The sequence below is a fragment of the Daucus carota genome, chromosome 4 (assembly GCF_001625215.2).
Source record: "Daucus carota subsp. sativus chromosome 4, DH1 v3.0, whole genome shotgun sequence".
NCBI lineage: Eukaryota > Viridiplantae > Streptophyta > Magnoliopsida > Apiales > Apiaceae > Daucus > Daucus carota.
This window is the reverse complement of record NC_030384.2, coordinates 36,250,490-36,274,538: the sequence shown is the minus strand read 5'-3', so window position 1 is coordinate 36,274,538 and position 24,049 is coordinate 36,250,490. Positions and strand designations below refer to the sequence as shown.

The 24,049-nt window shown below is 36.5% G+C and overlaps 5 protein-coding genes across 9 annotated transcripts; 4 read left to right on the top strand and 1 right to left on the bottom strand.

The window, feature by feature from the left end:
* Positions 1-478: 478 nt before the first annotated feature.
* LOC108218079 (pollen receptor-like kinase 2) lies at positions 479-3,167 on the top strand. Its single transcript, XM_017391002.2, has 3 exons — positions 479-1,405; positions 1,549-2,220; positions 2,309-3,167. Exons 1-3 carry the CDS (start codon positions 715-717, stop codon positions 3,022-3,024), a joined length of 2,079 nt encoding a protein of 692 aa, XP_017246491.1. The 5' UTR covers positions 479-714; the 3' UTR covers positions 3,025-3,167.
* A 708-nt stretch (positions 3,168-3,875) lies between these two features.
* Positions 3,876-8,024, top strand: LOC108219590 (U-box domain-containing protein 52). Its single transcript, XM_017393101.2, has 9 exons — positions 3,876-4,217; positions 4,556-4,635; positions 4,737-4,855; positions 5,045-5,262; positions 5,453-5,510; positions 5,684-5,921; positions 6,113-6,214; positions 6,408-6,836; positions 6,988-8,024. The coding sequence occupies exons 1-9, from the start codon at positions 4,037-4,039 to the stop codon at positions 7,798-7,800; spliced, it is 2,238 nt and encodes a 745-aa protein (XP_017248590.1). The 5' UTR covers positions 3,876-4,036; the 3' UTR covers positions 7,801-8,024.
* A 408-nt stretch (positions 8,025-8,432) lies between these two features.
* Positions 8,433-14,560, top strand: LOC108219591 (uncharacterized). Of its 3 annotated transcripts, XM_017393102.2 has the most exons (13): positions 8,433-8,643; positions 8,775-8,939; positions 9,462-9,560; positions 9,636-9,770; positions 9,885-9,953; positions 10,035-10,131; positions 10,214-10,316; positions 10,390-10,600; positions 11,629-11,742; positions 13,167-13,298; positions 13,547-13,627; positions 14,040-14,156; positions 14,338-14,560. In XM_017393102.2, exons 1-13 carry the CDS (start codon positions 8,539-8,541, stop codon positions 14,422-14,424), a joined length of 1,515 nt encoding a protein of 504 aa, XP_017248591.1. In that variant the 5' UTR covers positions 8,433-8,538; the 3' UTR covers positions 14,425-14,560. The 3 variants fall into 3 exon arrangements, with proteins under 3 accessions (XP_017248591.1, XP_017248593.1, XP_063947802.1); XM_017393104.2 differs by lacking the exon at positions 14,338-14,560 and having other exon boundaries at positions 8,436-8,643; positions 13,964-14,103; XM_064091732.1 differs by lacking the exons at positions 8,433-8,643; positions 8,775-8,939 and having other exon boundaries at positions 9,633-9,770.
* Positions 14,561-14,812: 252 nt separating this feature from the next.
* LOC108216490 (phosphoglucan phosphatase LSF2, chloroplastic) lies at positions 14,813-17,994 on the bottom strand. The gene is made up of 4 exons (XM_017389261.2): positions 17,593-17,994; positions 16,488-16,693; positions 15,384-15,554; positions 14,813-15,262 (listed from the first exon to the last, which is right to left on the bottom strand). The coding sequence occupies exons 1-4, from the start codon at positions 17,858-17,860 to the stop codon at positions 15,059-15,061; spliced, it is 849 nt and encodes a 282-aa protein (XP_017244750.1). The 5' UTR covers positions 17,861-17,994; the 3' UTR covers positions 14,813-15,058.
* A 949-nt stretch (positions 17,995-18,943) lies between these two features.
* Positions 18,944-23,888, top strand: LOC108216751 (tRNA (guanine(26)-N(2))-dimethyltransferase). Of its 3 annotated transcripts, none has more exons than XM_017389592.2 (6): positions 18,944-19,732; positions 22,268-22,468; positions 22,572-22,641; positions 22,900-23,100; positions 23,309-23,371; positions 23,571-23,888. In XM_017389592.2, the coding sequence occupies exons 1-6, from the start codon at positions 19,095-19,097 to the stop codon at positions 23,673-23,675; spliced, it is 1,278 nt and encodes a 425-aa protein (XP_017245081.1). In that variant the 5' UTR covers positions 18,944-19,094; the 3' UTR covers positions 23,676-23,888. The 3 variants fall into 3 exon arrangements, with proteins under 3 accessions (XP_017245081.1, XP_017245080.1, XP_017245078.1); XM_017389591.2 differs by having other exon boundaries at positions 22,563-22,641; XM_017389589.2 differs by having other exon boundaries at positions 18,947-19,732; positions 22,545-22,641.
* Positions 23,889-24,049: the final 161 nt, after the last annotated feature.

Sequence of the window (24,049 nt, the reverse complement as noted above, 5' to 3'; positions counted from 1 at the left end):
AGCCACCTAGCCTTTTAGCTATGAGTTTCTCATGGTTGGAGGATAATTATGATTGGTCTAAATTTTAGGAATGACTTATGATTGATCCTAAAATAATTTCTATTTTCTGATTGATTAGTCTACAGTGGTAGAACGAAGGTTTGGAGGATGGTGATTGGTGTAAAATCTAGGAATGAATTTTGATTAGTGCTGAAATAATTCTTTTTACAAAGATGTTTAATTTATCCTTTTTTTTTTATTTTGAAATACGTCACTTCCCGTTATGTACTTACTGCCACTATAGTAGTCCCTTCCCATTTTCTGCACTATATACAATTATACTCGCAACACCGGAACAACACTTCTCTCTCGCAGACACGTCTCGTGCAGAGACCATGGTCAAAAATCTATCTTCAATAAAATTTATATGCATGAATTGGTCAAAATCAGGCACTTAATTTCTTCTAAAATCCACACTTCACCATCCAAAGCCTGTTCTATTCTTGGCACCTCATCTTTCTGTCCTCACAAATTTCATTTTCATTTATGCATGCTACATGAAATAACTAATTATTTACTATCCTCCCCTCCTCCACAGGACTAGTTTAGGTAATATTATTTATCTCATTTTGCACAACCATCTGTATCTCCAGCACCAGCGGCGGCCCCTGAGGAGGGTGAAGCGCCCCACTTGCACGTGGGTGCGCGCATCTCCATCATCTAAACCGCATTGTAATGGCCCTGATTACCACGGTTTACCATGATCAGCATCATATCCCTCGTCCTCGAGGCCTGCTGATTGCCGCTTGTGCGTTTTTACTAATTTTCAGCCAATTATCTTTGTCAGACGCGTTGTCAGAATCTGAAATCCTATTAAAATTCAGAGACTCTCTGTCAAACAACAATGCGTTGTCTAATTGGAATGAGTCGAAACCGCCCTGTCCCACGGGGAATTGGGCAGGTGTTTATTGCATTAACAACACTGTGTGGGGATTAAAATTGCAGGATATTGGACTTAAAGGCAACCTGAGAATTGAGTTGTTGAAAGATTTGCGGGGTCTGAGGACTATTAGTGTGATGGGGAATGAATTGGAGGGGGAGTTTCCGGATTTCAGGGCGGTCAGCTCGTTGAAAAATGTTTACATGTCGAACAATAAGTTTTCTGGTGAAATCAGGGCTGATGCATTTCTTGGAATGTTCTCGCTGAAAAAGTTTTATGCTGCAAATAATCAATTCGAGGGTCTGATACCAGCGTCGTTGGCAGTGTTGCCCAGGCTTATACACTTGAGGATCGAAAATAACAGATTCAGGGGAGAAATACCTAATTTTCAACAAAAGAATTTGAAGTCCTTTAATGTGTCCAATAATCAGTTGGAAGGTCCAATTCCTGATAACCTTGTTAACCTTGATGCGACCTCATTCACTGGTAATCAATTACGCGTTTCTTGATTTAGCTCATTGTGCATAGTCTACATTCTTCATGAGTTTCTATGATCAAATGTACTTATATGTCAGGAAGTATTTGATTAATGATTTATACTTATTTCGGGATGATGTATGTAAAAACAGGAAACACGAATCTTTGTGGTGGGCCATTGGGTCCGTGTAGAGTATTTATGGCAAAATTACCAGTGGGAATGATGGTTGTGAGTGCAGTAGCTGCAGTGGCAGCACTGGCAGCGATAGTTGTAGCTTTTGTCATCCTTTATCGACGCAGGCAAGTGTCCACCCAAAACCAGGATGGTACTTATGAAGTAGGGCCAACATCCTCGAATATGCCTCCTGCTGCTAGTGCGGATTTGGACAGCATGGAGCAGGGATCATCACAGGTTGCTGCTAAAACGACATCCTTCAAGCGGTCAATCTCATCCTCTGTGAAGAGTAATGCTGTTCAGAACCCCATGAAGCTGACATTCTTGAGGGATGATCGAATGAGATTCAACTTGTCTGACTTGCTTAGGGCCTCAGCTGAGGTTTTGGGCAGTGGGATGTTCGGGTCTACTTATAAAGCAGTTCTGGATGATGGAAGCAGACACGGTGGTAAAGCCACATCGATGGTTGTGAAGAGGTATAGAAAAATGAACAATGTGGCAAAAGAAGACTTTCAAGAGCATATGAGAAAGTTGGGAAAGTTTAGACATCCCAATTTGCTTCCGTTTGTGGCTTACTATTACAGGAAAGAAGAGAAGCTCTTGGTTTCTGATTATGTCGACAATGGCAGCTTGGCATTTCATCTCCATGGTACGTAACATTGGTATGCATATTTCCTGCTACATTGTTTCTGTAGACTCCGGTAGCTAGCTGAAATTTATGATTTATTGTGAATCAGGAGGTAGCAACCCGTTGGACTGGGGAAAGCGATTGAGAATTGTTAAAGGAGTTACTCAAGGGCTCTTATATCTTTACAAAGAGCTTCCCAGCCTAATAATACCCCACGGCCACCTGAAATCTGCAAATGTTGTGCTGAATGAAGATTGGGAACCTCTGATGAGTGACTACGCGTTGTCACCCATAATAAATCAGGAGGATGCACAGGATCTGATGGTCGCGTACAAGTCACCAGAGTACCAACAACTAGGGCGGGTGACAAAGAAAACCGACGTCTGGACACTTGGGATATTAATTTTGGAGATTCTGACTGGAAGATTTCCTGCCAATACTATACAACCAGGGAATGTAGGTAAAGACAGCGTAGATCCAGCAGAATGGGTTAATTCCCTCATGAAGGAAAATAAGAACTGGAAGGATAAAGTGTTTGACAAAGATATGATGATGAATATCAAAGGAAAAGAAGATGAACAAGAGATGATTAAGCTTTTGAAAATTGGTTTGGCCTGCTGTGAAAAAGATGTGGAAGCGAGATTGGATATAAATGAGGTTGTTGAGCGTATCAGGAATGTCAGAGAACCTGATCGTTATCCCCTTCGTAATGATGTTGAAAATCATCATCATCATTATAGTTCATCGAAAGATGAAGATTTTTACTCTTCCTGTGCTAGTGAAGGGGATACTCGTTCTTGTAGAGGACCTGACGATTTATCATAGCTCATAAAACCTTTAACCAATAATATTATCTTTTTCCATTCTGTGTATAGGGGCTTGTCATGAATTTAGGTGCAGGGTTAAATTTATACTCCTAGCATCTTTAAAAATGAATATAGAAATATTTCATGTGATTTATTTACCCAATCAAACATACACAATGCATCCTGCTTGTACAGTTGGAAAGGCTTGAAGAGCTTAAGATACCTCGCTCTAACATAATAGAGAGGTTGTTTTCGCAAAAACTCCAGGATCAGTAATAGTGACACAGTAAGAGCATTTTATACAAATACCAATGATAATAAACATTGTAAAGGTATGGTATCAAACCCAAGAGCCATAAACATTAATTTGAAACCATTCAGGCATAACATAATACAACAGCAAAATTAACAGAAACCATCAAGCAAATAGGAACAAGAAATATAAACAAAAAATCCTGAAGCACGCTAAAGCAGAAAACCCCAATGATCAGTGCTAATTCCAATATTTTTCAACTGTAGCATCTCACATCGCTGAAAATTTAATTACTCTAATTCTGAGACTCCAGGAACTGCTGTAGTAATAATATTATAAAAGGCGGGGGGAGAAGAGGAAATAATTTTGTTCTGTATATTATCCTGAAGCTTAAGGTTTTATTTGACATACTTGATTGGTATATTTTATATTTTGAATTTTAAAATAACAGTAATGAAGTTAAGAGTAATTTATAATTGAAAAAAAAATAGATGAATTGAATTTGAGGGAGGGTGATGCATGCAGGATGGCCTGAAAAAGGAAGGGTGATAATATATGTGTGGAATCCTGAATAATAGGGAAATATATATATAGCCTCTCAGATGCACAATAGGAGGAGAGAGAGATAGGAAACTAATAATCCGGATCATCTCCAGTTTCCTCCTCCTTGAGGATCCCCTATCAACAGTCCGAGAAATTGGACAGAGGGGATCCACTGCTGCTGCTGCTGCATATTCTGCATAATAATACATCTATTGATATTAATCTATAACGAAAGATGAGTTCCGTGCATAGGGGTGGTGCAGGGAATAGCCAAAACGCGGACATGGTAGCAGTGGCCATTGACAAGGACAAAGGAAGCCAACATGCATTGAAATGGGCTGTCGACAATCTTCTTGGAAAAGGCAAAGCTGTCACCCTCCTCCATGTCAAACAACCAAAATCAGCCTCCGGCTCAGGTCTCCATTTCCCTCCATTACTAGTCATCTTTTTCTTAAGAAAATGAATCATAGTCTTTAGGTAAAAACTCTTGGTTTCCTGTCATGGCATATAATTTTATTATTGTCTGACAAATCATATAAATTTGTTGTGTACCTGATTGATTTCAACATGGTGCACAGCTGCAGTAATCTGATTTGATTATTGTCCTCTAATTTATGTGTGAAGTCATGAATGAAGATTTTTTTTTATATATATGCTTAGTTTTCTTATAAATTACATATATTTGTTTAATCATGGCATGCTTGGTATATTCCTGCATTACAACAAACTTACAAGGGATGTACTTTGGCTGCAGGGACAAACCTCGACGCTGCAAAGAGCCCGGCTGACAAGGAGTTTTTTCTTCCATTCCGCTGCTTTTGCACACGTAAAGATGTTAGTAAAATCCCTTGATCACCAAATATTATCCATATACCTCATAATTTTATTAATTTAAGATATTAATCGATAATTATGCCTGCAACCTCAACTTACAGATTAAAGTTAGTGAAGTCCTTGTTGAGGATACTGACGTAGCCAGAGGCATTTGTGAGTTTCTTAGCGCTAACTTAATTCAGAATCTGGTACTTGGTTCCCCGACTAGGGGCATCGTCAGGTGAATGTTCTTCTCCTTTTACATTACTTCAATCTCATTTTCATTTTCTGATACCATATCCAAATGTAGGCAGGAGTATTATTAGGCAAATTAAACAATTCCAGTACCTATATAATGCACTGCCTCATACATGACATATATAATATGTGAGTTTATGCGAGTACTAACTGAAGTTTTTCATGGTTTCAGTACTAAATTCAAGGCCTCAGATATTGCTAGCAGTGTTTCCAAAGCGGCTCCAGAGTTCTGCAATGTTTACATCATCGCGAAAGGCAAAATTTCATCTCTGCGTTCTGCCACCTCTTCCCCAGGTCCAAACTCCCGTCTGCACATGCAACACTCCCAAAGCAGCCATAATAGTCCATCTTTCAATCATTTGGATGCACGATTCACACCATCCACCAGAGGTCTGACTTACCCTCCTTATATGTGTATACTATTCGCTAACATTTATTTTAAAAAAATTTTGTATTCAGTAATTTTTTTTGCAATTTAAATTCTAGTGGGGTTTATAGATCTCACTAGTTCATGTATAACCTTCACTCTATTTAATACCGAGGTCCAGCACTAACAAAAAAAATTTGCATTAATTCTCAGTATCTGATCAGAGGATTCCATTCGCTCCTCGCCATAACTCTGAAGATTTAGACATCAAGTAAGTTGAATACATATGTCTAGATTAATATAGATATAGTAAACTGTAGGGAAGATTAAAATAGTTCTGATTACCTCATGATATCTAACAGGGTCTTTTGCAGTTCTTAATTATTATGCATTTATATTTTATAATGCTGTACATGTACCTACTTGAGGGTTTTCTTGTTGCAGGTCTCCTTTCACCAGAGGAAACATTTCAAATAAATCATATGGAGATCTCCCGGATTGTGATATATCATTTGTAAGCTCAGGAAGGCCAAGCACTGATCGCATGTCTGATGACTTTGGCTCTCGTCTTTCATGTGGCTCAGATACAGAAAACAGATTGAGCTTCGGCTCTGCATTTAACTCAAATGAAGGACTAAATTCTACCAGCCTCTCACTCGACTCTTCACCTTCACATAAAGTGGTATTGCACCTATAACACAATCTCAATAGCCCGCCATTATATTATAAGTTTTCCTTATATATGATTTGATTTGTAATTGTCAGTACAATTGCCATGAATTAGTTCTCATCTATTTTGGGGTCGAAATATCAGCATAGATATACGGAAAACTAAAAGGCAATGACTAACTCACAGAATCTGGAATAATTTAGGATGATGTGGAAGCTGAGATGAGAAGGCTCAAGTTAGAGCTCAAGCAAACAATGGATATGTACAGCAGTGCCTGCAAAGAAGCACTTTCAGCGAAACAGAAGGTTTGTTGGAGGTTTATAAATGCTATGTAATGTATGTTAAAAATTTAAAATACTTACAGAATGCAAATTATAAACGTTTTCTAGATCCGTTTGCTTGTGAGCAAAGTGATAAACCAGTCCCTGGCTAGCTTGATAGATAAAGAATAGGGATTGATTGTAACATTGTATATGTTTTGTTGGTAACGTATTGCAGGCAATGGAACTTCATCGCTGGAAAATGGAGGAAGAGGCCCGACTGGAAGAGGCAAGACAAGCTGAGGAGGCAGCATTGGCTATTGCAGAGCAAGAGAAAGCAAAGTGCAGGGCAGCTATGGAAGCTGCTGAAGCAGCTCAAAGGTTGGCAAAAATGGAAGCGCAGAAAAGAATCAGCGCAGAAATGAAGGCACTCAAAGAAGCTGAGGAGAAAAAGAAGTATATGTCTACGCTTGCACATAATGATACTAGGTACCGCAAATACTCAATAGACGAAATTGAAGCAGCGACTGAATTCTTCAATCAGTCCCGCAAAATAGGGGAAGGAGGTTATGGTCCGGTGTACAAGTGTTACCTAGACCACACACCAGTTGCAGTAAAAGTTCTTCGTCCAGATGCAGCTCAAGGAAGGTCGCAATTCCAGCAAGAGGTTAAATTTAATTAACTTATTCATTAGAAGAACACCAAGTATATGAAAGAACTCATTCAGTTCTCACTAAAAATTTATAATTATATCATTTTATTGGCTAACTATAAAATTAATCAAGAACAATGTGTGCTAATCTTGTCCAATGATGCAGGTGGAAGTTCTTAGCTGCATACGACATCCCAACATGGTCCTACTCCTTGGAGCCTGTCCAGAGTATGGTTGCCTAGTGTACGAGTACATGGCAAATGGGAGCTTAGAAGACCGTCTTTTCAGACAAGGAAACAGTCCAGTGCTTTCCTGGCAACAAAGATTCAGGATAGCCGCAGAGATTGCAACAGGCCTCCTCTTCCTCCACCAGAGCAAACCTGAACCACTTGTCCACCGAGATCTCAAACCAGGAAACATCCTTCTAGACCGCAACTATGTGAGCAAAATCAGTGATGTCGGTCTAGCAAGGCTAGTTCCCCCATCAGTAGCAGACACCGTAACACAGTACAGAATGACATCCACAGCAGGCACATTCTGCTACATAGACCCTGAGTACCAGCAAACCGGTATGCTGGGAATAAAGTCAGACATATACTCATTAGGCATAATGCTGCTTCAGATCATCACTGCAAGACCACCAATGGGCTTGACACATCACGTAGAGAGGGCGCTTGAGAGGGGAACCATCTCTGACATACTTGACCCTGAAGTGACTGACTGGCCACTTGAAGAGGCAGAGGCCTTTGCTAGAATATCTCTCAAGTGTGCAGAACTAAGGCGTAAAGACAGGCCTGATCTCGGGAGAGATGTGTTGCCTTTGCTAGAGAGATTGAGACAACTTGCAGAGGATTCCTTGCCAAATATTGACATGATATATAACATGGGCATGGGGGGTGGTCGCAGCAGCGCCAGTAGCAACAGTTCAATGAGTACGCGCACCCAAGATCAGATCGCCTCTCATGTATCCAATGAGTAATCTAACCACTTATTTCCTGTAGTTGTTGATTTTGGTTTCTATCTGCAGCTTGCAACTAATGACCACTAAGTACAATACAAGAGTTAGGCAATGTGATCATTCTTTTTTATTTGCTTTCCACAAATAAGCTGTATCTTTGTGTTCCTGTATAACAATTTTCCTGTTGTCATGGCAATTTTTATCAGTTGTGAAATTGGAATGGAGTGTCGCTAGTTTATGATGATAATCGACGATTTTTGCTTAAAGGCACGTAATACCAGAAGAATTTTTTTAGTTACGTCCGTGATTGCGGTGAAAATATCATTTTATAAATTTATTTGATTTGATTGATTTTTATAATTTATTTTAAAAAATTTTACAAAAAAATCATTAATATAACGTATCTCCAACCGTGTAAAAAAGTTTTAGTTAATTAACATATATTTCAAATAAAATATATAAAAATGAGATTAAAAAGACTTTTTAATAAGAAATCTTCATGTTATCTATTATTAAATTATATTAATATATCAAATTTAAAGTAATTTAAAATATTAATGATACATTATTTTTTATCTTAAAATATTGATGCTCTTCGCAACTTTCTCTGTTGTACTTCATCCCTCGTGACGTAAAAAAGACATTTTTTCAGTTTTCCGGCCAGTCACCCTTTAAAATTACTGAATTGACTTTACTTTATAATCTCTGGTCTTTGAAATTGCAGACGAGAGAGATCGAGAGAGATAGCGCGAGAGAGAGATGGTAGGGAGATCTCGCATAGAATCACTGGTCTCCTGCTTTGTAAAGGTAGCTCATCCCCAGGAAGCCCACGCTGTTTTTTACTCCGCATCCTCTTTCTTCTTTGTAAGTATTCAATACTCCCTCCATAGCTATCTAATTAAATATTATATATGTGTCTATTTATCCATTTCGATTTTCATCTCGATCAGTTTATTGGAGTGTTTGTTAGAGATTAAATTGATAATTATTCGCAGATACTAAGCGCGTATTTCGTAATAATTCCGTTGCGAGATGAAGGTGCAATTTCACTAGGATTAGCTAATCTTCCTGAGCTTTTTGTTGGCTCCTTGTTCCTCACATTGCTTGCTGCCCCTCTCTCTACACTCGTCTTCTCGCTACCTAACCTTTCCCGGCCTAAGGTACGTATGCTTGTTAAATTATTCGTATGTTTAATTGCGGAGATTTTAATACCGAGGGAGTTCTGGAGGTGTAATTGAGCTACATTGGTATTGATTATATATGTTTTTGTTTTAGTTGAGATTTCTATGAAGAAGAACCAGTTTTCTTATATATTTACCACCTAAGTGCATTATTATACTGTTTGAACTCGATGTAGTGGGATGAACTGATAATCAGATGATGAGTTGGACTAAATTGTTTTTAGGAAAATGTTAATCTGAATGAATCATAATAAAGTATTAGGTTGAATCAGTAGAAAAGGTATTAGAATGAAAATATGTCATCCGCTTGGCTACTTCTAGATCTTCAATAATTTTGATTCTGTTTCATTCGATTGCACAAAACTATTCAGATGTAGGTTGGTGTTCAGCATGTTTGTTACTAGATAATGCTAAACAGTTACATGTCCTATGGTGCTTACATATTACTTACAGAGGCTGTTATATGTAGTATATAAACATATATGTGTCTTGAAATTCCAGGCATTGGTGTTGATACTCCGGTTCTTTAGTTTGTCACTGGCTGTCTTCTTTATTCTCTGGGTTTTTTCTTCACCCGGATACTCACTTTCCACCTTCAAGGTTAGATATGAATCTTTGACATGATAAAACGATTAGTGGTAGTGTTCTTATCTCAATTTATTTCCTTGTTAGTAGGGGTTTGTCATGAAGTCCTCAACTATAAAAGACGAACTAAAGATTGAAGTTGATAAATCCACTCAAGCAAGCTCAAGCGGGTGGGGTGACCATGACTGGTTTTATATTTCAGTGAGAATAGGCTTGTTCCTCTGGGTATAGTGACATTTTATGTAGAAACAGCTCCGTATTATGGTTTCGTTTTTGGTCACTGCTCTTATAGATGTAGATGATGGCTCTGTCATTAGTTCGTGCATTTGAATTTCGCAGGTGGCTCTGCTTAATCTTATTACTATCTCTTCAACTTGGGCAAGAGTCATTGATGTGATGGACAGCGAGGTCTCTATACTGCTATGGGCGCTTACTGTATATAAATGGGAATTATTTTTGGTTCATTATTTAATTTTATCTCAAATTCAGTCAGGTTCAAGATTGTTTGGTTTCATTGGCGCTGGCGCTACACTTGGTCAGCTTTTTGGTTCACTGTTTGCAACAGTCATGGCCTGGATGGGACCATGTATGCTTTTTCGTACTCTTAAGTGCTTATTATATTGCCTTTGTAATTTTATATTTGCTTTTTATAAATTTCATCATTTCAGATTTGCTCCTTTTCTCTTCTCTCCTTATGGAATTGGCTGCACAGTCGTCAAAAAGGATAAACATGGACACATCCTATACTTCTGAAGAACTATCTCCAATCAGGTATATGTTTCTTGTTCATCTTAAACCTTTTATGCTTTTGTTTTTACCATAACGATTGTTCTTTGTTTATTAGAAAGGCTGATTCTGTTGAACAAACTGCACCGGCTGATGAACAAACTGCACCGGCTGCTAGGGGATTCTCTGTCAATTTTACTTCTCTGACAAACCCTAAAAAATGGGCTATATTTGATGGACTAAGGCTTATACTATCATCGACATACTTGCTACAGGTGTCATTATTCCTGTGGTTTAGTGCAGCTGTATCCTCTTTTTTCTACTTTCAGGTGAAATATCCTTGTTAATAATATACTTATATATATATATATATATATATAGATGTATGTATATTTGTGTATTTGTTGTTCCTTTTGTGTAGTCAGTTTTCATCTTGAAGTGTTTCATTGAACTTTGCTCGGTATGTGTGTGTGTGTGTGTGTGTGTGTGTGTGTGTAGATATATATGGAGCACCTTGCTCAGTATGTAAGCCCAAATCCAATTTTTGAGGGAGGCAAGAGAGCATTTGGGGCCTGTGGTGTCACCCTTGTTAGTTGCATTGGGCCAGTGGGCAGATTTGTTACTCCCTTGGTCCCCTTTTACATGTCTCTTTTGAGAAAAAAATTGTCCTAAAATACTTGTCCTTTTCTCTTTTCAATATTTTCCCAAGAATACCCTTAAGACTACTATTTCCAATGTTTGACTAATATACACTTGTACACAACTCAATTTAATTCACCGCAATTATTAGGGGTAGGCAAGGAAATAAAAAATTCAGCGAACATTTTCTTAAGATGCATAATTTTTTCAAAAGGGACATGTAAAAGTGGATGGAGGGAGGAATATAGAGACAAACAACTTTTTCTTAGGGACTGGGCTTCATAGAAGGACATATTTGAGAAAGGATGACAATATAATCTTGTTTCAAATATTTAACATCCCCTTCTACATTAATGGTGTGTATAATATCCAAATCCATAACTTGCCAACATCACATGATTTAAGAAGGTGTTCATTAATTTTTCACCTTGCTAGCAGTTTGAATTTATAATGACATCCAGACCAACTATTAGATATATAGTTATTTCTGCTCATAAAAATCTTTAAAGCCTTTTAATGCACAATATATCTTAATGCGGATACTCATAAGTTTTGTAATTCTGAACAGTAAAGAGTCTTGTAAGTGTGAAATATAATGCATTCAGAACATATGCATGCTTTGGCTATTTTCACCCTCTAATTTTAGTTTATCTATTGAGTGCTTAATAATTGTGACAAATCATAATCTATTTGCTCCGTTCTTCCTCATAAACTGCAGAAAGTAAATGTGATTGCCACAACAATTGTGAGTCCTACTGGCAGAAGAATGCTATTTGCGCAGATTAACAGCTTTATTGCTGTTTTTATCCTTGCCGGACAGCTTGCTTTGACGGTATGCGATATCAATGAAATTTTACCAAATTGTATCATTTTTATTGATTAAATTATCTCTTCTTTTAACCTGCTTTATTTTTGACCCTTTACTTCATCATGCATGTTGCACTATGCAATTTTTACGCTGAATAGTTTAGTTTTAACAGGCAGCAGATGACCCTTGGGACTTAGTTCTCTGCCATTAAAAGAATGAGCCGGAGAATTATGAGTACTCACAGAGAAAATAGGCATACTGCTTACCAAAAAAATAATACTAGAAATAGAATTAGTCTCCTTCCCCAGACGCCAATAGTACTAACAACCCGACATCCCCTGATCAGCCAGAAGAATTAACAGAACTAACAACAGGCTTGCAGGTCTACTATGATACACAGCATCTGAGTGTCCTTCAGCACTAGCAAATCCTTTAGGGCAAAAAAATTGAAGGTTGCACTATCGTAAGTTGAGGATTCGTGACACACTTCTTAACGCTTTTCCCGGAAAGCTTGGATACGACGCCAAAAAATTCTAAAATCAATTTATTAGTGAGACAATTATTCCCAAGACCCAGGTTGTCCTTGTTCACCAGAAGGAAGAATTGTGGGAAGAGAATGTAATGGAGTAGCATCTGCATCCAGCAGTACACTCTAGTATAGTCCAACCCTCAGTATTTCTAGTAAAAACATCAGCATAATAGCAAATATAGGCCCCCACTAGTTGTTTGCCTTCCATTTCCTAATTATTTTCTTTTTATATTATTGTTTATGTCCGAAATCATTAAGAAATACAAACAATATGTAAAGTATTATTAAAAATCAAAATTAGTTTAGTTTTTATAAATTAAAAATAATTTTGATATGATTGATATGTCAATATATTTAAAAAAAATTAATGACACTTATAAATAATAAACTATATTAATTTATAAAAATATAAATAAACTATATTGTTATAAACGTAAATGTATTTGACTCTTTTGAAATTATATAACATCGGAAGAATCAGATATATAGACAATCATATAACTTTTCATTCCATTACGGGACCAAAACCAAACAAGTAAAACAGTTCAGGATCATTCCTTTCCTTTCTCCTCATTTCCCATTCCATTCTGTTTTCCCGAGGCGAACCAACCGGCCCCTATGGGTATTTGTTAGCTTAGTGTCAAGGTATTTGGTGTATTACATATACTATTTATGTATGAACGGGGAGCTGCATGTGTGATTTACACCAGCTTTCCTAATTGTCATCAGTCGCTGAAGGTAATCTATGTTACTTCCAAATATGCATTAACCAAATTAATTATATAATGTATAAACGCATTGAACAGATGGTATGTGCCTTGCATCCGTATCGAGGAAGTTATATATAAAGTAATTATATTCATTCATCACGGTATTTGTAATATATATTAATGTGCCTATCTTGCCTATTTAAGTATAGGGACGCATCCTTACCTTTGCCGGGGTGACCATGGCTATATGCTCATCACCCATCATGGGGTTCTTTAATTTAATAGCTCTTGCTGTGTGGCCAAGTTGGATATCAATTGCTGTCTCTGAGACCCTTCGGAAGGTTTGACTTCGAAACTGTCTTTTACTTACACTAGTTTCTGTTGCACCATTAAAGAGCTTCAACTAGCAGTCTGGAGTAAAGTCAGAACTGTCTTCTGTTACATCATTAAAGAGCTTCAACTAGTAGTCTAGCACAGTTTACTCGCTATACTTCGCAACAAAAATCTGAACTTATTGAACATTATAAAGACCAAGTTGGCATCACATGTTATAATGGAATTTTACAAAATATTATTGATTCTCTTGCAGGTGGTTAATTATGTTGTAACTAGGCCGGCAAGAGAACTTCTTTTTACCGTGGTCTCGCAAGATGAAAAATACAAAGCGAAGGTGAAAGATATGTCTTAAATTTTTTCATTTCATACTTGAAAATTTTTGTTGATGTTAAAATTCTACATAGAGAATGATGAATGAAATATATTGCTAAACTCTCTGGCCTTTCTCTATTATCGTCTTTGTTATTCCATTGCTGTTATCACCCTAATATGCCTCTGCAAGTGCCCTCTGGCTCGACGACCACTGTGAACTCAGATTCATCAGAGTATTTGAAACTCTTTTCAAATTGTAGTTAATGATGCATAGCAACTGCTGACCGTCTTCTTCATGCCTTTCTAAAATGAAAACCTATTCCCACAACCTAACTGCTGTTGACCAAAACATTAACAGGTGGACGTGTGAAACCAGGGTTTAAACCTTCAGTTAGTTATTGCAGAATTGACTAGTCGCTGTCATGGTGCTACAGGTGTGCATCGATGTAGTTGTTCAAAGGCTTGGGGATGCAACTGCTGCTGGAATATACAAGCTACTTTATAGCAGTCTCAATGGCAGAACAACCACCATCTCTCTATATTTTCTCCCTGTAAGTAAAAGTATATTCTGAATTTTTTGCTAAAAAAGATCTATTCGCATTTTCTGAACACTGTTGTTCCTCAATAATAAAATAAAACCTAATGACAGAAGTAGTAAAATTATAATATTAAATGATGTTGAAGTAGCATATTTGTTTAAAGAGCCTTATGTTCGTGTTCACAATTTCCCAGGTATGTTTGTTGTGGATAGCGACGGCATTCCATTTAGGGCGCAGGCAAACACAACTTGCAAAGATCCAGACCATTTCTGCAACCTAATATTTCTTCATTGGATATATAGTTCTAATCAATGATTAACCACATAGATCATAGATGTCAGTATTAAAATTTTGTATTTTCTACGTGATCCAAATATTGTTGTCTACTTGTATAATTTATTTTAAATTTCTGTCAAGTGAAAGCGTTTTGGCGGGTTATATATACTTACAGATAACTGTTCTGTCATCAAGCCTCAGTTTGTGTGACAGTACTTTAGAAACACAATATACTTCTGGACGACTGTTTAAGGGCCTTCTGTGTACTAGGTTAAAATCATTTTATAATCACAATTAATTTGGTCTGTTTATTATCAAAATTTTCAGTACAAATTACTTTTCAGAAGGTAATTCGATTAATATTAACTTTGTTCGTTTCTAAAATGAATGAATTTCTAAACAACAAAAACCACATGCATTCTTATTGGCTACATTACTTTAATGTGCAATGCAACAGTACAAGGCTTTCGCGGCAGTGGCTCGCATCAAGGAGCAGTGCATTCCAGTTGCTATTAGTACATTGAACGTTTAAAATACTGTTCAGGCAGTATTTTACAAAGTAGTTCACGGTTTTTTATTTGAAGCTTTGGTTTGTTTATTTGAAGGATATCCGTGAAATGTAGCCTGCACGGTATTTCTTATGTTCCACGTAAGGAGCGGACACGATCCTGAGCTTTTTTTCTCTCCCAATCTGCCATGTCCTCGAAAGCATTTTCTGAAAGACTTTCAAATGGCTCCTCCCAGGGATTATCTTTAACTAAATCATATGTAGCTCCCTGCACTGCTCTTTTATTAGGTCCGCAAGGTCTCTTTGAGGTAAGAAAACTGTACGCTGTGTTTAACTGTTACAATGAAACCAAATCATAAATTAAAGAATGGCTCTTTGCTTAGCATATTTCTAGGGAAGGATGTCAAGTTAGGTATTGAACAAAAAAGCTGAAATGGGTATAGTTGAGAACTTACATCCATGTCACCGAACCAGAACAAGTAAGCAATAGCAACTGCAGGAGCTCTTCCTAATCCAGCAGTACAATGTACGTATACTCTACCTTTACCTTCTGAAATAGCCCATTCTAGCGAGGAGACAGCTTTAGGTAATCCAGCCCTTAGGGAGTCACCATCGAAATCTCTAGCCTATTAATGCACAGAGTAATTATGATAGACTAGGATGAGAAATAATCTTTAATTTAAAGGCCGTGAATGAAATCAGAAACATTTAGTACACATTCAATCAAGTGATCAAATGAGGTGGATATTAACAATACTTGGTTAAAAGCAAATGGAAAAGATAGGGAGACAAATTTGTAAACTAATCAAGATATCAGTTTATATTACTAATAGTACTATCAGTTTAACTATGCTAAAACAATAAATATCTGTTAGGAATTCCTTCTGCATTGAATCATTTTTAAGGTTTGTTATTCTTTTGCCTAATATCATTACCTAGTTCCCTCGTAGAGAGGTACTCTGTGGTATTTCTAATGAGACATGATCTACATTTTACAAGACAGTCAATTTATCAAATTATTAAAGATTGAGCCTTTAGTTTTTTTTGGCATATATGTAATTTCTTTAAGTTTACAATTTATTTCATTGAGGCCATTTCTGGACTAGATATAGTATAGAAAATCAGATAGATGGTACGAAAGACTTAAAGTTGTAGCAAACTAATGATGCTTAAATAGTTTCTGAAATAATTTTATACATGTACGGATTAGTTTTCTTTAAGGAGCAAACGAAAATCATGTGCTCTTTGATGTGGTGGATAAGTGAGATAGTTCTGACACTATGGTTGAATTATATTGCTGTCATACGTGATTAAATTATCTAGAAGACTGAAGTAACATCATTGAAATTAAATTGTTGTAATAGGGGTCTTTCTTGCTTTAAGCACAGCTGCAAGATATATTATGCTCAGAGGAAAGTGGAAATTGGAGGGCACATATAGCAAATTTTTTTATAAAAAACCCCCTCAAATTAGCATCTTACGAGAAATAGGTATTACCAATTAATAAGAGTAGAAACATGTTCACATAAGGGAGAACTAGAAGGGGATTAGCTGCTTACAGGCCTTCTCATGTGACGAATTCCAATCTTTTGACATCTATTTACTACAGACTGTAGATCGATCCCCCAATACTCAAAATCTTTGTCCTGCTGCAAATTAAGAATGTATGCAACATTTTCTTCGTTTTTGAGGTGATCCACATCTTCAGCTTTCTGGGGCTGGGAGCCCACAATCAGATTTTCAGTGATCAATGTATAGTTCATGCCTGAATCAAGATTTAGACTAATTAGTGAATATATCAATTGAAGCAATTATAACATAAGGAAAATGTGTATCAATATATATACAACTTTAGGATGTTTGAAAACACAAGAATCTCTGCCGATGCAACTGTTGGTTAGGCAAACTATTTTCATCCTTTGGGTTGAGAGGATAAGTTATCACATAAAGAAATCTTCCCAGACCTTAATGCTGTTGAAGAACAGTAGGCTAATATGGATCAAATGCATCAGAAAAAAAATAATAATAATGTGTTTGGATGATTGGTGGGAATGGGAATGGGGGGTATGGGAATGGAGGGTATGGGAAATGGTAACCCAAGGGGTGTGGAGGTATTGATTTACCCTTCAAGAGGGAATGAGGTTCCCATTCCAAGCAAAAAATTTACTAATCCAAACACAATGTATGGGTATTAGGTTCCGATTCCCGTTAACCGGGCCCATTAACCATCAACCAAACGCCCCCTAAACTTTATCATCCAAAAACTCATATGTCTCGTGAACAGTTCGGCTTACTCCCGAGTGGAGGAACAGCCCCAACTTTGGGGCTTTGATCAAACTCATCGCTCGAACTGTAGAGTGTAGACTATGTTAAGCAACCAAATCCCCAAAATCATAAATGTGTCAGGACTTGGGAGAATGGTCTAATAAGTGTAGAGTACCAGATGCCTCAGAACAGGCATATTAATGGCATACAACTATTAGCCACAAAGGAGGTTCTTTAGCACTCATTAAAATTTTCAACAATCACCCATTTCAGTAAGTTAGTTGTGATGATTGCTCAAGTGATTAGCATCATAAATGAAATGAAGAACACTAATCTTGTAACTAAAGAGAGGGAGAGGGAGAGGGAGGGGGAGGGGGAGAGAGAGAGAGAGAGAGAGACCGAGATCATGGTGATATTCATAAGGGTTCCTCATCAATCTCTTCATAGCAGTATTGTAATCCTCCACTCTGTTACTGCTGCTGCTACTAGTACTCTTATCAGTAATCTCCCCACCTCTGCCTTGGCTGGCCTGAGATACAACTTTATGCATTTTCAAACAACCAGTACTAATTCTCCTAGCATAAACCAAATTACAAGTTTTAGGATACGGTAACAAGAGTGGCATTGGAGACACAGAAGAGGTTTTAACCATTGTTGCACCTTCCATCTTGATAGATATATGTATGTATGTGTGTGTATATGGGATTGGTAGAGGAGAGTTTACACAAGTGAGGGATGACAATGTGTTGAGACTTCCATCGCGGAGAAGTGTGCTTAGATCCGAGAGTTCATCCCCACCCCGTGTACGCCCACGTGTGGCAGCCCTTTTTTCTTACTCTGGGGCCGTTTGGGTGAGCTTAAAATAAGTGCTTATTGCTTAAAATAAATAAGTGGAGTAGAAGTTAGAAGTGGAGTAGAAGTTAGAAGTAAAATAAGACTTATAAGTGATTAAAGTGTTTGGGAAATAAGTAGAAGTCCTAAAACAAAAGCTAGCATTCCTAACATTTTTTAAGTGCTTCTTGACTTCTTACACAAACGGTACGAAATAAGTGCTTCTAACTTATAAGTCAAGAAACCCGACTTAAAAGGGGCCCCAAACACCCGCTCTATGCTTCTCCTCTTCTACTCTGGGCACGAATTTCTAGGTTTTTTTTAATATTATTCTAGACAATTCTTTTTAGTATAAATATGTTAGGAATATAAAATACATAATATAAATTCCAAAAATTAATAATGTATATGATGTGGGGATTATTAGATGATACATTTTTTGTAATTTATAAAATTTTCATTTTTAATATACCATCCAACCATCCTGAAAATAGAGAAAAACATAAAAAAGCATGTAAGTAAGAAAAATTATAAAAATAAATATTTATTAATAACATTTATTAACCCCATATTTGATTCAAGCTCTTTGTTAATCAAGACATATGTTGTGGAAAGTATATTTGTCGAGTGGTTGCGGAGATTTAAAATATATTTTTTTTCTTTACAAACACGGCTTATAACCTTATAAATGAATATCTATTCTAACAAATTCTCGTTACAGGTCAGTGACGGTAGATAATACGTTCTTAATCATTTGAGCTATCCAAATATTTTAATTTTACATTAAGTAATGATTAATTGATTTTTACAATTTTTTAAATATTTTCCTTTGAATGAAAGAGCAAGAATTTACTAACTCTTAAGTCTTAAGTGCTTAAAGTATCAAACACTAGTGAAACGAATTCACGGTTGTAAATTCGGCCAAAGCAAGCAAAGGCTTTGAGACAACATTAAAAAGGAGAAATGAAAAGAAAACAGCTTGACCAACTTTTCAATTCAAAACCTTAACTTCAAACTCAAAAGTAGTGTTTTATCCACCTCTTTCTCAGCCTTGTTCCACTCAGCACTCGATGATTCTGTTGTCCCCTAAACCCACATGCATTCTGTTCAACAAACCCATAAACCCTTTCTCCAAATCAAACCATCCTAAACCCCATCACCAAAACAACACAACACCCAGTTCAAACCACCACATTTCTTGCAAATCCGAATACAAAACCGAAAGGGGTCTTCAATTCGACGTCGGCGACACCTTCTTCCGCCACGAAAGCGCCACCGGGCGCGACCTCGCCGTTCTCGCCGCCGCAATCCACAAAAAGGCCAATAATGACAAGCTCCGAGTTCTTGACGCAATGTGTGGCTGCGGCATCCGTTCTCTGCGTTACTTGGTTGAAGCGGATGCTGATTTTGTGCTTGCTAATGACGCGGATGATTTTCACAGGAGTGTGGTTTTGTCGAATTTGTCGGCGAAGGTTCCAAGAATTTCGGAGGATGGTAGGGGGAGGAGGTGGTTGGTTACAAATGACGATGCGAATAGAGTGATGATGGAGTGTTGTTTGAGGAGGGATTATTTTGATTTTATCGATATTGATTCTTTTGGTAGTGATTCGAGTTTTTTGAGGTCTGCATTTGAGGCTTTGAGGTTTGGTGGTTTGGTGTATGTTACTTCTACTGATGGATATACTTCCGGTGGTCATCGTCCTCTTCAGTGAGTGCACCCTTTAATTCCATAATGTTTTCTTAAAATGTAATTGAAATTTGCATTTTTTTACATTGCTTATGGTGGCTTGCCTGCTCTATTTAGGAGGGATTCATTTAATTAATTCAATTATTATTGTATTTAACACTTTCATTGCTTGTGTACATAAAGAATCAGTAATCTGTTCAATGGGGATAAGGTTTGTATCCAATACATTAGTTATCTTAACCATACAGTATCACTTAGGAATAATATTTCAATTCTACTATGGGGTTGAAATTTTATGAATTAAATATCTTTTAAGTAGCCAGCTTTACTCATATCGGATTTTATATTATATTTAACACGATATGAAACCAATTAAGCCAAACATCTCCAAAATAGGCAAGTCATTAGGATATACTTCAAGAATTTCTAAGAGTAGAGATTGTCCCAGTTGGAAATGGCTAGGGCATATGAACATGTTGTGTGGAAATACCTAGGATGGTATCACACTATCACTTGTATTGGCAGGGTACTAGAAGGGGGAAAGATGCATACTTTACCCTATTGCGGGACAGCGGGAGTAATTATTATTAGGTTTTTCTTACTTATGTAATATTGTTACAGAGCTCATAACAAACTACTAGATTTTCAGTTCATTTCACCAAGATAATTTCAGAGCTAGCACATTATGCACATTATACTAAAAATATAATTTGAAATCAGTCATATAGTATGATTTCTTGAAGTCGAATATATAATTATGTATATAATTATTAGTTTAAATCTAGTTTCACATGTGGCATAAATTGTTCAACATGTTGAGATGATTGAATGTTTTTTCAACTTCAAATGGATTGAAATTGATGCAAAAATTTCAGAAAAAAAGGAAATTATTTTAAAATTGTATACCTGACCTTTTTGTACTAGGGAGTGATATCTTGAAGGAAGTCTCATTCATTCCTTTTAATCATCGGTCAAGTTGAAAATATGTCTTCTATATATTTTGAAAACATTGAAATGTTGGTTTACTGCTTAGAAAAGAGAAATGATGTTAGCTATCCCATTTCTGAAGTGTAAGAAACATGCCGTGGCTTAATATATGAGTTTTGTATTAAATACATTTTGCTTTCAAGTCTGGGGACGAGTTATGTCTTAATTGCAACTTAGTTGCAGTCATAATAGTTGTATTTAGTAGAAGTGTGTTTTTTCTGGACTTATAAAATGTTAGCTTAAACATATGGCCTCATGGTAGCTTTAACAGGTTCCTTCCTTCCAGCAGTCATTATCTTTCAAGGTTTCAGTGATACGCTGTAAGCAACAACCACTGTTGCTAACGGTGACGCCACCACAGCTAACGGTGATACCACCACCTACTACCATTGTATATGTACTACTAATGATTTTTTTTTTTTTTTTGAAAAAAAGAAGCAAGAGGGGTCAAGAAGTTGTGTAGACTGTTAGGGGATACCATGTAGGTTATGTTTACCGTTTCATTATAATATCTGTGCGTTCCCATTTAACCGATATTTGACTTTTTGATACAAATAATTAGGGAAAGAAATTAATGTTTACACTATATATTACATTAAATCTTTATATCAAATAAAGTTTAAATTCAAAATTTTGATTTTGATATATTTAAACCAAAAATTATGTATAAGCATTATTATTTTACACCTCAATACGTATGTCAAAAAGTTAAACATCGTTTGAAAATGGGATGGAGGTAGTATCAGTCTTTTTATAATTGATTTTTTCTGTCCATACAAAAGGCATTCTCTTGTTCGTCTTTTATTCACTAAAATCTGATCTAGAATTGATTTCTTGTATGTTTAGTAAGAGCGCTTTTGTTGTTGTTATTGTTTAGGAAATTAATAAATGAACTTCACACTTTTAGCAATTAATGTATAGCAATATACGTAGGGTTAATACACCTGAAATGCACTGTTGTAGCTTACTGGGTAAACTTTTGATTAATCCCGTTGCTTGTTTTAATATGTCGAGCACTAGCTTGTTTCGCAAGTGCTAATTAGCTTTTCTCAATAAGAATTATAATGCAGATATCATTTAGCAAAAACTCCCTCCTTCCCATTTTACTAATCTCTTTCGAAAATTTTACACACCAGGAAAACTTGTATAGTTTTTTTCCATTTTTACCTATATATATTGCATTAGTGTTATATATATAAAAGTAAAGGAGAGTTTACATGAAAATGACAAACTAAGATGGCAATTCTGAAAATTTGTTCTGACATTTGCATTGCATGTAGAGATGGACAACCATTATGGAATAATTATCTTTTTCAAAAGAGACTACTACTAAGGGATGGAAGGAGTATGAGTTATTTTTTTTACTGGGAGTTGAGAGATTCTTACTACAGTAGTTTAAATACTAAATATGACCTATTTTTTATGGAAATTCGTCAATTTTTTTAATATTGTTAACAAATCTGGCACATATACCGGTATCTGTAGTTGCTAGTGAGAATTATTTGCACTTATTAATTGCCTGAACCTGTGGTTTAATATGCACTATTAAAGAAATTTCATTTGTTGCAGCTCTTTATCTTCTTATGGAGCATATATTTGTCCTATGCCATACTGCAATGAGCTTGGTTTGAGAATGCTTATAGGTGGGGCCATTCGTGAAGCTGCAGTGCTGGGTTACTATGTTACGCCACTTTTTTCATATTATTCATACCATGGACCTGTTTTTAGAGTTTTGCTCCGTGTCAATCGAGGAAAGCTTCCCATCAGCAGGTAAAATTGGATGTGGCTTTGCTTCAAGTACATTCACTACCTTTACCATTGTTGACTTCATTTCTATATCATATAGGCATTATAATTTTATCAGATACTGCAGTGAGTGTGGAAATTCTGAAGCAATATCGTGGGACAAACTAGGCCAACTGAATTGCCCGTGCAACTCAAATGTACGGTCTTTTGGGTGAACTTTGAGTTTTAAACATATTAAGTAAATGCTTACAGCTTTTGTACTAGTTCCAACTAGTTTGTAAAATGTAGCAGATTAGTGTCCACATTTATAGAACTGAAGTAATCGTCTGTAGTTTTTGCTGAAGAATGCGGTCTATGTATCACAAACAAGAAAGAAATCAATACCCTGGGAGGCTGTTAGATTATCCAAATGTTTTCAGATATCTTTTGGTGTCTAAGTTATGAATTCTTTTCAGGTTCCTGGGTCACTTGTTGTTTCAGGTCCTCTTTGGACAGGGCCTCTTCACAGCAAAAGCTATCTTGAAGAAATGCTAAATTTGGCTGAAGAATGGGGATGGATAGGCAACAATATTGGAGTAGATCTTGAGAAGCTATTGAAGTATATGATAGATGAAAGTGACCCTCAATTACCATTTGGATACATCAAGTTGGATGAGGTTCTTTTCAATACTATCTTTGTTATTTATCTTGTTTTGCTTCTTTTGTCCTCCTTGTGGGGAAAAAAATAGTATCCTTGCCTCGGGGTGGCAGGTGACTTCTTATTTTCAATTCCTCGGTAATCTTTCAATAATGTTGCATCCTAAGCTGCTGGCTAGAGCCTTTTGCTCCTGGTTCATTGATCATAGTTATTAATTATTTATATAGGTCTCAAGCCGTGGGAAGATTAATTCCCCTCCACTCAGGAGCATGCTGAGCTCCTTGCAGAAGGTACTCACTTGGTTATAGTATTTTACCTGAAACATAAATATGTTTGGGACAATCTAAACAAAACAGTTTTCAAACTTTAAGAGGTTATATGAATTTGTCTGTTAATTAGAAATCCAGATTATGAAGATTGCAGCGGCTATTATGTTTGCAAGTTGAAGCCTCTTTAGCAATTGACAATTGTTTCTTGTGGGTGTTGCAGAATGGATACACTGCAAGCAGATCACATATTGAATCCAATGCAATCAAGACAAATTGTCCAATGTCAATGTGCATCATGATCGCAAAGGAACTCCAAGCATGCTAAGTAGTGTTTAATATTTGTGCTTAGAAGCAATTTAATTGCTGGACTGTTGCAATGACCACTTGATTTTGAAGTAGCAGGTGATCTATTGCACATAGTGTTCTATTTGTCAGCTTATATGGAATTTGACATTAGTTGTGTGCGGTTCATAATCTAGTATTATTTACTGATATTTTGTCAGAGATTTATGCATCTATGTTAACTCGCTTAATTGCTTATTAGTTTTTACCTAACTCCACAAAAAAGATTTAGGATGCCGTACCTATATAGATAACTGAGGCAAGGGTAAAGATTTATCGAATGTTTTTGTTACCTCCTCTAAACTGGGAAAAATCAACTGTTCTAACTGTGAACTCAGGTAAGATCTTTAAATTTGG

Bases quoted from the DNA above. Each gene is read 5' to 3' on its own strand.
- LOC108216490 (XM_017389261.2), bottom strand. From the start codon at position 17,860: ATGGAAGGTGCAACAATGGTTAAAACCTCTTCTGTGTCTCCAATGCCA. The intron at 16,694-17,592 runs GTCTCTCTCTCT...ATCTTGATTCAG, and splicing joins TGAATATCACCATGATCTCG to GCATGAACTATACATTGATC. The intron at 15,555-16,487 runs GTAAGCAGCTAA...GTGCATTAATAG, and splicing joins TTCGTCACATGAGAAGGCCT to GCTAGAGATTTCGATGGTGA.
- LOC108219590 (XM_017393101.2), top strand. From the start codon at position 4,037: ATGAGTTCCGTGCATAGGGGTGGTGCAGGGAATAGCCAAAACGCGGAC. The intron at 5,511-5,683 runs GTAAGTTGAATA...TTCTTGTTGCAG, and splicing joins TCTGAAGATTTAGACATCAA to GTCTCCTTTCACCAGAGGAA. The intron at 5,922-6,112 runs GTATTGCACCTA...GGAATAATTTAG, and splicing joins CTTCACCTTCACATAAAGTG to GATGATGTGGAAGCTGAGAT.
- LOC108218079 (XM_017391002.2), top strand. From the start codon at position 715: ATGGCCCTGATTACCACGGTTTACCATGATCAGCATCATATCCCTCGT. The intron at 1,406-1,548 runs GTAATCAATTAC...ATGTAAAAACAG, and splicing joins TGATGCGACCTCATTCACTG to GAAACACGAATCTTTGTGGT. The intron at 2,221-2,308 runs GTACGTAACATT...ATTGTGAATCAG, and splicing joins CTTGGCATTTCATCTCCATG to GAGGTAGCAACCCGTTGGAC.
- LOC108219591 (XM_017393102.2), top strand. From the start codon at position 8,539: ATGGTAGGGAGATCTCGCATAGAATCACTGGTCTCCTGCTTTGTAAAG. The intron at 11,743-13,166 runs GTATGCGATATC...ATTTAAGTATAG, and splicing joins CCGGACAGCTTGCTTTGACG to GGACGCATCCTTACCTTTGC. The intron at 13,628-14,039 runs GTGAAAGATATG...ATGGTGCTACAG, and splicing joins ATGAAAAATACAAAGCGAAG to GTGTGCATCGATGTAGTTGT.
- LOC108216751 (XM_017389589.2), top strand. From the start codon at position 19,095: ATGATTCTGTTGTCCCCTAAACCCACATGCATTCTGTTCAACAAACCC. The intron at 19,733-22,267 runs GTGAGTGCACCC...CATTTGTTGCAG, and splicing joins GGTGGTCATCGTCCTCTTCA to CTCTTTATCTTCTTATGGAG. The intron at 23,101-23,308 runs GTTCTTTTCAAT...TTATTTATATAG, and splicing joins GATACATCAAGTTGGATGAG to GTCTCAAGCCGTGGGAAGAT.